This window comes from Cololabis saira, chromosome 7 (assembly GCF_033807715.1).
Source record: "Cololabis saira isolate AMF1-May2022 chromosome 7, fColSai1.1, whole genome shotgun sequence".
Lineage (NCBI taxonomy): Eukaryota > Metazoa > Chordata > Actinopteri > Beloniformes > Belonidae > Cololabis > Cololabis saira.
Window position 1 is genome coordinate 40,727,232 of NC_084593.1, and position 11,213 is coordinate 40,738,444.

The following is an 11,213-nucleotide window of genomic DNA, read 5'->3' on the forward strand; positions in this document are numbered from 1 at the left end:
CCTTGGTATGAACCGGATTGACCCTCCGCACCAGCAGGGGGCGCTGATGCGAGCTCCATTAACGAAGGACCAACCTCCCATGATGCATCATTCTGCGGGAAATGTGAGCCATTCAAAAGCGTCGATAAATATCAAAACATTAGACGCCTAACTGGAACGAGGTAAGAATTTAGCAATTTTAAACACATTTATATTTAGTTTAATATAGATAAGCAGTTCTCGTAGTTCGCTTCGTGTTATTTAGTAAAACCGTGGAGCAACTAGTCCTGTGTTCAGTATATCTAACCATCCACCAGCCAGTGTTGTTTCCTCGGTACATTGATACAGACAGTATGGAAATACAGCATGTATTGTTTCGGGTTACAACTTGAAACTGTTCTGATACATTGGTTTACATTCAGTGTGATGACAGACAGCCTTTTATGCTTTCTGATAAAGCCTTTAGTCGCTTATTTGTCCCTCGCAGCCTGTCAACACATTAAAGTTATCAGTGATAGATAAATAAGGGACATCACCTGCAGGGCCGGAATACACTGGGAGTAGTTCACATTTGTTTGATATTAAGAGGCAGATCAAATGCACCAGAAAAGGTGAGATGGCTTTAATATTGTGTCAACTATAGGGTTATCCTTTAATAAATGACGTACCCTGGCTGTATGGCAGTTTGACCCTCTGATGCACAAAATAATACACCCCTTTTAATGCACAACATGGGTCAAAATGACCCGCATTCATGTCCCATGTTATCTCATGCAGGCTGAGTTTTTCTTTACTGTATCTTTTTAGATCAATGTATTTTAGTATCCAACAATCCACATATTCTTTAGATATCTTGTTTTTGAGTACCATGCATCATTATTTATGTTTCCAGCCTTATTTTTTTGAATATACAGGACTGTCTCAGAAAATTAGAATATTGTGATAAAGTTCTTTATTTTCTGTAATGTTATTAAAAAAAACAAAAATGTCATACATTCTGGATTCATTACAAATCAACTGAAATATTGCAAACCTTTTATTATTTTAATATTGCTGATTATGGTTTACAGTTTAAGATTAAGATTCCCAGAATATTCAAATTTTTTGAGATAGGATATTTGAGTTTTCTTAAGCTGTAAGCCATGATCAGCAATATTAAAATAATAAAAGGCTTGCAATATTTCAGTTGATTTGTAATGAATCCAGAATGTATGACGTTTTTGTAATTGCATTACAGAAAATCACAATATTCTAATTTTCTGAGACAGTCCTGTACTTCATTTTTGTATTACTATATCAAGTTTACACACAAATAGATCAAAAAGACCTGTTTATCCAAGTATGATTTAAAGATAAATGAAGGCATATAATAATAATATTTTTCTTCAAATAACTATTTTAGTTGTGATTTGGACCAAACATTCATAAAAGTAACTTTTGAAATATTTTATTTTACAGTTTATTTCTAATTTTGGAACACACAAATACATGTGACAATAGATAACTAGAAATAAACTGATGCATAGACCAAAATAAAATAAAATAGAACTGATCACTTAGAGCACATCTTGTAAATTCAGTTCTTAAGGCGTGCCTTTTTAACTTTGTGGCTTTGTTCACTTTTCCCCTCAGTGTCCAACTGGCCAGAGAAACCCCAGTCCCACCAGAGAAACCCCAGTCCCACCAGAGAAACCCCAGTCCCACCTGAGTCCAGTAAGTTCCTCTGTTATCTCTTTCTACCACCTGTGTGTTTTTGTATTGTTTGAATAGAAAAGCACACAGTGCCATTAAACTACATTATCATTGAGTTTGGAATGGTACAATGGTAATTGTATTCTTGTTTGTTCTGATATGAAGCTAGTTCCATGCCAGATGGATTCCCTGAACCTGTCCAGCATAGACAAAGCCAGCTTCATGGACGCGCTGCTGCTCAACGATGGTGGGACAGGACACAGTATTTCTTTATGCATGCTATTTTCTTTATGTTGCATTGAGTACTCAACATTCCTCAACAAGGCATAGGATATGCTAACTGTTCACGATGTTCATACAATCTAAATTTGAATATAATTTAAAGTAACATTTCATTATAGTTTGGAATAATTCTGATCTCCCATCCTATTTCTGCTATTGACAACAAAGCAGCCAGAGTAGTTTTGAACTTCATCAGTGACGGCGAGCAACACGGTGGGTTGTGGTCTCTGTAGTTTAGCAACAACAGACCTGATGAATGTAAACTGCCACTACAATAACACTGGCGACCTCTCTCAGTAGATATTAAGAACGGAACAAGATGGGTCCTATTTCAATTTATTATAAAAAAAAAACCCATTAAAAACCAAACAAGACTAATTCCATTACTTACTTACTCACTCTAAACCCACTTATATGCTCAGTTTCTTCTGTGTAAAGTGCCATGAGATAATGTTTGTTGTGAATTGGTGCTACACAAATAAAGTAAATTGAATGTAAATTATTCACAAGATTTTTGTCTTTCCTAGGCAACCCTCTTCACAGTACTGCCCTAGATGAAGGCTTAAATGCCGGGGAAGAGAGACAGGACGGAGGAAAACTGGGACGACCACCGAAGAAGGGGAAGGGGAAGGGGGCACAGCAGGACGGAGAGGGGAGGAAAAGGAGGAGCACAGGAGTGAAGGCTAAAACTGGGTAATGTCAAAGGAATTGTGTGTTATTTTCCATACCAACACTGTTGTTTCTATGATGCAAATGTACTTTTCCTTCTATCGGTCAGCTTAAAAAGAGGAGCAGGTGAAAAAGGAGCAGGTGAAAAAGTTGCAGACAGAGATGTTAAAAAGAAAAAGTCAATCCAAAGCTCCGTCCTCCCGAAGAGCCGCCTGCAAGTCCCAACAGCCGAAGACCCTCTTGTTGGCAAGAATCCCACCAGTGGGAAGACTGCAAGATCGTCTGCAAAAAGGTAAACTTGCATAAAAAATATACTGTTCACTAGGTCCAAGTTGACATGATGATGATGATGATGATGATGATGATGATGATGATAAAAACCCTAATTTATTTGTCTCAGACTTGTGCTTCACTTCCTGTTTAATACCCCGCTGTTATACATTTGTTTTCTAATTATTACATTTAGTTTGACAGGGGAACTTTTAGTACTGGGTAAGAAAAAGATGTAATTACATTAGGTGAACGAAACAAAAATGACATTTTAGATGCGTATGGGATCATATGAAATGGTGACTGAAGCAGAATATGAAGCATAAACTTGTAGATCAGATTAACCCAGATATGTGGAAATGCTCGTTAAAATATTTATTTATTTATTTATTTTAGAATTGGAGGAAGCAAGATTATAACAACCTAATATAAGTTTAATGTTTTTATTTAGTACACCAATAAAAAACAGGCACACATAAAGTACCTGTGCTCATACCATGAATTTGATTGTCAATTTAATTAGACATTTTATAAGATTATTATTATCTTTAGGTTGATTAGTGTCTATGCTGTTTTTTTATGTGTATTTCTGAATGTTGGTGACTGACTAGGCCGGTCCCGTAGATATGAGCGTTAATGCTGTCACGGCACATCAAAGCACCTCTCTTTTGTAGGTTTAATTTTTATTGCTATGATTTTCCTCTGAATCAACAACAATCCAAGACAATGTGCTCAACTCCAGAGAAATATTGAATGACATGAATGGCTGCCGACTCAAACACTTAGCTATAGATGAGAAATCTCAGCGTCCACCAACAACCAGTCTTGTGTCATCTTTAGTCAGCGTAGCTAAATGCAGGTGTGTTTTACTCCCTGGCTTTCCTGAGCACGTCAAGCTGCGGAAGAGTATTTGGGCCATGCAGGAGAAAAAATATTTGAGAGGGGAAGACTTTTTTTTTTATTGTGCACTTGGAGAAAAAAGTGGAAATGTCGAGATTAACGTTGAAATACAATTTCGAGAAAAAAGTCGAAATAATGAGATTAATGTTGAAATACAATTTCGAGAAAAAAGTCGAAATGCCGCTTTTTTTCCTCAACATTTCAACTTTATTCACAAAATGTTTACTTTTCTCTCAACATTTCGATTTTTTTCTCGAAGTGCATAATGAAGAAAAAATCTTCCTCCTCTAAAATATTATTTTTATTTTTCTCCTGCCTGGCCCTAATACTCCTGTATCAAGCACAGTAAAAGGTGTGCGCCTTTTTTTTCTTTTTTTTTAAACTTGACTAGCGGAGCCAAAGACTTGAACAGTACTGTACGTGCACATCAACAAGGTTATTTGATGTACGAAAAACAATACAACAAAAGGAAGACACTCACAGCTCATCCTCACACATCAGTGTCAAAAGACGTAATTTAAAACAAAGTCAGGACTGCTGGCTTAGACAATCAAGATACATTTTTACCATGTTCAGTTACGTCTATTATCTGTCCTCTGTGGCATCTGTTTTGGGAAGCCATTGATCTGTCAGTACGGATGTGAGTTTTATCCTTGTTTCCCTAGAACACTGGTGAAAAGTCGGCCTCTAAAGAACCAGGAAAGCGAGACCGAATCAGATGGAAAGACCATCGGTGGTGTGTTACAGGTGAGGGTGCAAATGTTAATTTCAACAGCAACAAGTTTGCAGTGTAACACCTCTGTGCTTGAGAACCCTTAGTAAGAATTGAGTCTTTAAAAATGTCTTACAGGAAGAATCTGACTCTGACATAGGCGAACAGATACGTAGAAGTCTTCAGTTTGCTGAGGAGAAGGATGACGACGCTGGCAGGGTATGGAGTTAGTGCAGCCTCTGCTGGTAACGGTTGTGGTTTGTGGTAATCGCCACAAAGATGTCACCTACTTTCTGATGTTTCATCTAAATATTTTTTTTTAATTCAGGATCCCAGTCCACAGAAAGGTCCACAGAAAGGTAAGATCGCCAGTTTGGGCAGAGCCAGAACACCTTCCTCTGGTTGTCCAGGCTCTCTAGACCACCTTTATCTGGTACGAGAATAAGAGGCAAGCACAGTAACTGGCTTCTGCAAGGTGTACAAATATTCCTGTGCATTTCTTTTCACAAAAGTTGAAGCATGTGGATTACATTTTCATCTTAAGGAACTGCATCTGGACGCACTGAAAAAGCCAAGGGTAGTAGACGGACAAGGAAGGGACATTGTAGTCAGGAAGGTACAAACTTGGAGGTGATGTTGGATGCCTTCCTTGATTACAGTGACCAGTACAGGTAAACCACCGTATTTGATTTAATACAGTTCATGTATCTCACAGGATTTAATTTCATTTTAATTTACCCCTCTAAACTCACTGTAAACTTTCTTTCACTCGTAAGTCTCTCCCATTCTGTGTTTGTTTTTTCTCCCCCCAGAAAGTCTGTGGACTCTGCAGCAGTCAAAGAGTCCATTGAAGATTTCTCCAATAAAGTCAAAACACATCTCTTGGACCAGGTTAGATTTGTGCCACTAATGCAGAACAGTAGTTGGACTTTGTGCAAGATGTTATTTTTTTGTTTTGTCACCAAAATTAGCCATGACATATTCATACACCATATACATGGAGCTTTATCAAACTAACAGGGCTGTCCCTCCCCTTAAAAGGTGTAGTGCAGGACGACAACATAATGCCACGTATTTCTGATCATTTGAACAATTTTGCTTGGTGAAAATGTGCTGTTTGTATTGGGAAGACCGTGGCAGGTTAATGTTACGGCGCGTCCACTGCATCAGCGTCAGCTCTCTTGCATCACACGGACCCCATCCATTTTCTCTGGAAAGCGAGGAGACATTTTTATTGCCTACACAAGGGATCTTAGGAAGGGTCGAAAGGTTGAGTTTTGCTCATTTTCATGGAAATGATCCATCCATCATGAGGCTCACTCCTTTCGTGAAGGTTCAGGTCTTTGTCAACACTGGAGGAAAAGTGAATTGTGGCTGTAGCAGGTTCCCCTCTGTTCTACGATCCTTCGCCACCGCTGTATGGACAGTGAGGGGATGAATAACTAACAAAGCTGAAACCCAGATGCAGCTGAGGTTTTAAAGTATATGTTGCTCCAGAACAGCAGGAGCGACACAACTACATGTAAACAACTAGATCTGGGGCCGGATTCACAAATATGTTCTTAAGAACAATCTTAAGAAATGTCTAAAATTTAAGAAGTTCATAAGAAAGTTCTTAAGTGCAATTCCTCAATATTTTCTTAAGAACTGTCATTTCTTACGATTTTCTTATTTTTATTTTTCCTACTTAAGAACTTCTTAAAATATGTCATTGCATTGGACCAACAAACAACATTTATACAGGTAGTTTGGGTCTTAACCGTCAGTCACTCACTAAACATGGAGAAGGAGAAAAAGAGATGCAGGAACTTTTCAAGGTTATGGTGAGTGAGATTAATGTATGAAAAAAAATACTATTGGGGAAAATTAATAATAATTAACTATCATGCTAACTAACATGCTAACAAACAGTTAACAGGCTCTTTGTGTAATTAATTACAAAGTATATCCTCAAACTATAACCTACTAGTCTAAACTTGTCTAAAATGTGTTGAAAAAGGTGATATTAGAGACTTACCTTTTCACAGAAGACATTTTAAGACAGGTCAAGGTTGTCTTAAAGTTAAGAAAAAAGTCAAGAACAAATTTGAGAACTTTTATTTCAAGAATACCATTTATTCTTAAGAACTTTTTTGGAGAATATGACTTCTTCTCTTTTTTCTTCTTAAGACTGAACTTAAGAAAAAAATGACACTTAAGAAGATTTTTTTTCTTAAGAATGTTTTGTGAATCCGGCCACAGGAGTCTAGCAGTCCACTGTCCTGCATGTTTAGAAGCTTCCCAGTGCGTCCACACCTGATTCAAATGAACAGTCGTCCTCAGCTGGTCATCCAGGCCTGTTAATGATTGTCATTGTATCGGGGTTTGCAGAAGCAGGAAACATTTAAAACATGCAGGACTCTGGACCACGAAGACCAAAATCTAAGACTCCTATGAACGAGTCTTAACTTATTAAAACGGCTGTAGATTGTTTGCCTTACATTTGTAGCAACTGGGGCTTCGGAGATCCTGCAGCACATGGTGGGTATTGAACCACCTAGCAAGATATGACTTACAATAAATATACAATACACATTTAAACATAAATCAACAGCTGATGTTGATTTAAATTAGAATTCTAATCACTAACTAATCCCTACATACATTTTCTGGCGTGTGACCCCCCCCCCCCCCCCCCCCCCCCCCCCATCTTTTTCAGATCTCTAGTTACGAGGAAGTTGGTGTTCTAAATAAAGACTGCACCAGGGTAACTGGCAACCTTTTTTTTTGTTTGTTTGTTTTTTGTTTTTTAGCATATACAGTCAGTCCGGAAAGTATTCAGAACGCTTCACTTTTCTCACCCTATGGGGTATTTTGTGTAGAATTCTGAGAAAAAAAATGAATTTATTCCTATTATCAATAGGGCTGTAACATAAAAGAATGTGGGAAAAGTGAAGCGTTCTGAATACTTTCCGGACTGACTGTATATCAAGTGCTATGACAAAACGTAGTTGCTTCACAAGATGGCAAATGTGATAGATGATGGCAGTATGACTCTAATCTGTGTGTTTTTGTCTCTGTGGGTCAGGTGGGTTCCTTGATACGCACAAAGACGCAGAGACTGTTTGATGCTAAATATGAGCTAATGAGGTAATCCAAGATATACAATTTACAGTTTGCTATTAAACTAAAGTATTTGTAGCAGCCATGCCCTTGTCATCTAAACCTATTACTTGGACTGACCTTGTGTGCTTTGTTTTTGGTCTTTTAGGGCAGAAAGGAAGGAGGGGTGTCTTCAAAAAGAGAGAGTTGAACTTCAGCAGAGATTAACTCATCTGAGACGGGGCCAGGCCTTCCTCGGTGACATCACAGCGATGACCAGAATGTACCTGGACCAACACTAGCACCGCAACACACGACACGCCACTGCATTTGGATTTTAGAGACGACGGATGTGCTGACCTGAATATTATCAGATTAAAATCCTTATCTTGGTCACGGATTGATCCTTAGATCCCTGGCTTATACTTTGAACTCTGGAAAGTCTAAACACTTTTTTGCAGTTCGGGGAATCAAGCTGCCGGCTAAGCTACTGGGGACGAAACTTGTTCAAACAGTCAAGCGTTGACTATGAGGAATCAGCATCACTTTGTGAAGCTGGAAGTCAAATATGATGTGTCTGAAATGATGAGCAACATTACAGCTGCATTAAAAGTAGCATACTGAAAATGTTTACTTATTACTAGACAAAATATATCTTCAATAAATGCATTTTATAAAGGCATGTTAGGTTTGTGTGGGTGCTTTTTTACGTTTGACATGCTTGCACTTAGAAGAGATGCTGCAACACCAGTGTACGGTTGACGGTTGTACGGTAAGCGATTCCTGTGCCTTATGTTAAAGATTTGGCCAGTTTTTACTAATGATTTTGCAACAACAAACCTAGTGATTGTAATATATGTCCAATAAACACATTGAATTCCATGGGAGTGAATGGTGCTACAGTCCTTTAATTTTTCTATGTGACTTTGTTTTAGAGACATAGACAGTTTATTTTTGTTTCTTTTTTCCCAAAGATCATGCTTTCATTATGACTGTTCTGAAGTTGAGTTCATCTTAAACCTGACTGAAGGCCACTGTGCTCACCCAATGAGATTATTGATACTACAGTGATAGTGACCTGTCCAATAAACAGAACATTGCATTCTTTGGGGGTGAAAATATGGTTCTAAAGCCCTATATAATCTTTCTATGTGACTTAATTCTAGAGATATGGAGTTTTTTTGTACAAAAAATTTGACCTTCAACATGACCTTGAAATAGCAAATTTATCTCAGAATTGAATTACTAGCACCTGAAAAGTAGAGAAAGTGACAATATACAACAATCTAGGACTAAGAGAAGCTGAGAAGCTTTGTTTGCAGTGGTTTTTGAAAACCTTATGTCCATACCTAGCACCACACCAAATATCAAAAACTTGTCACCAAGTGCACAATCCTTATGCTTTTTGACATATGCCCTCCTAGCTATTTAAGGAGTTTGGATTATTTTTAATGAAGTAGTTTAATCTTGAAGGGTCATAACAGTGGAAAAGTTGAACACTATTCTGTCACGCTTGTGTAACAATACAGTTATTGGTGGATTGCTCATGAGCACCAATAACACCAGTAGGACCCTAGTGAGAATGAGCTGTTTATTATTAGTATAATATTATTATTATTGGGTGTCCAAGCCTGCGGAGTAGTCAGGACCCGGCGATGCAAGAGTACTGCGGTCCCAAACGTGATATGCATCTTCTCTACATCTTAAAACAAATTCTCAAAATATGGTGACAATTTGGCGACATGGTTTATGAGCAAATAAAAGTTGCCCCTCCTCCAAATTAGGAACAATTCCTAAAAATCAGCCTTTTGTCCTATAGAGCTAATATTTACAAGATGTATTCCTTATTCAGACCAAACGTTTGGTGAACTCTAAGTTTGACTCCACAGCTAGAGTTGCCAACCGTCCCTTGAAAAACAGAATTGTCCCGTATTTATAAACTAAAGTATGCGTCCCGTATTGAGCTGAAAAGCAACGCACTTTGTACCGTATTATTGTGAGAGTCAGAAAATAGTCATAAAATGGCATTGAGCTGTTGAGTTCATACGTTATTTTTTTCTGTTTTACTCCAACTGTAGCCTACAGTCATGGCCTTTGAGGCACAAATATGTTTAGTTTTCTACAGACTTTCTGTTTGCACTTTTGTTATTGTACTAAAAATGTGCACTATTACAGAATGGATGTTCTGCTTTCTTTCTATTGTTTTATATTGATTTATACAATTTTAAGTTAAGCAGGACAGGTTTCTGTTAAAGAAAGATACTTATTTTATTCAGTTCATTTTATTATTTTGTATTAAAGTGAATTGCTGGATAAATTTGTTTTCCATGTGTTCATGGCATTCAGAAATATGCATTTAATTCAATTCAGGTTTGAGTCAAATAGTTAAAAAATTCGTTTCACTCACAAAAAAGGGGCTAAAAAAATTCACCAGGCCAGAAGGGTGAAGGCCATCGGGTTGATGAGGAGTCCCTTATTTATTTTTCAGGGAGTTGGCAACCCTATCTGTGATGTTAACATCCGTGTTGCTCGTTCATTGCTGAACATGATGAATCCTTCTCTATTGCTCAACTGCTTGTAAACCTACAGTATGTAAAAAGTTAGCTGTTGATAAAAAAGCTTTGATGAACCTGATCATTTCTAATCAGCATGCCAGTTATATGAACACACATGGCACAGCACCAGAGTTTTAAAAAACAGCTATCAGAGAAGCTCAAAAAGAGCTTTCATTAAACATTGATGAAGCCACCAGCCAGAGCAGGACAAAATTATGAATGTACTTGTTCACTTTTTTGATAATGATACGGCCAGAGTAACAACTCAACATCTGACAAGCAGAAAAGTTCATCTTGCCAATGCTTCAGCACTTCTGCTGGAACTAGAAGATGTTTATTTGTACTTTGCACTTTCAGGAGGTCCGTTCAGCCGTATCAAGATCTTGCAGTTCCTCTTCCATGTTGCTTGTATTTTAATCTGTTTTCTTAGTATGCGTGCCTCCCTTGCAATCCCCGCATTCTTTTTAGTGAGGTGTTCGTTCACATATACACCTATTACTTATTGGCAAAGCGAATTATGATAACATTATGTTCTGCTGTCCTTTCTGGGTAGTGTGTGACATGCCGAGATGTTATTCCTTGCAATGGAAATGTTCCTGCTGTCAGAGAACTGTGTGACTTGTTGCTCCAATGTTTGTAGCTCTTGGTCCGGCGTGTCCTCTCCCTTGTTAGCGGTTGCCGCCGCTCTGGCAGATGTTTGAGTCTTTGTTTCCAGGCCTGAGAGTCCACCTCCACCAGATGCCACATTGTTCATTGTTCACATTGTTATACTCATGAGAGGTGATCGCAGACATCCACAATGCCAACTATAGGACTCAATAAACGTGTACATTGGTCTTAATCCGTTAGTATATAATACGCGTGACAAAGTGAAATGAGGAGCCGTTTTTTTCGTCCCACCAACTTAAGCTCTGGTGTCGGTTCTTAAAATACAAACAAAAAAAAAAAGTGTAATGATACACGAACGCTAAATATAAACATAATAAAATAATGAAGATAATAAGTTCACAACTTTTCATGGAATGCAAAACAAAGCAAAAAACAATGTTACCCATAATGCAATGCGGTCAACA

At 37.9% G+C, this 11,213-nt stretch overlaps 1 protein-coding gene across 2 annotated transcripts; it reads left to right on the forward strand.

Moving 5' to 3' along the window:
* Positions 1-80: 80 nt before the first annotated feature.
* LOC133447690 (uncharacterized) lies at positions 81-8,486 on the forward strand. Of its 2 annotated transcripts, XM_061726421.1 has the most exons (13): positions 81-161; positions 1,612-1,692; positions 1,837-1,918; positions 2,481-2,646; positions 2,732-2,914; positions 4,458-4,539; positions 4,643-4,723; positions 4,833-4,863; positions 5,049-5,175; positions 5,317-5,395; positions 7,203-7,250; positions 7,572-7,633; positions 7,755-8,486. In XM_061726421.1, exons 3-13 carry the CDS (start codon positions 1,852-1,854, stop codon positions 7,885-7,887), a joined length of 1,059 nt encoding a protein of 352 aa, XP_061582405.1. In that variant the 5' UTR covers positions 81-161; positions 1,612-1,692; positions 1,837-1,851; the 3' UTR covers positions 7,888-8,486. The 2 variants fall into 2 exon arrangements, with proteins under 2 accessions (XP_061582405.1, XP_061582406.1); XM_061726422.1 differs by lacking the exon at positions 1,612-1,692 and having other exon boundaries at positions 138-161.
* The last annotated feature ends 2,727 nt before the right edge of the window (positions 8,487-11,213 follow it).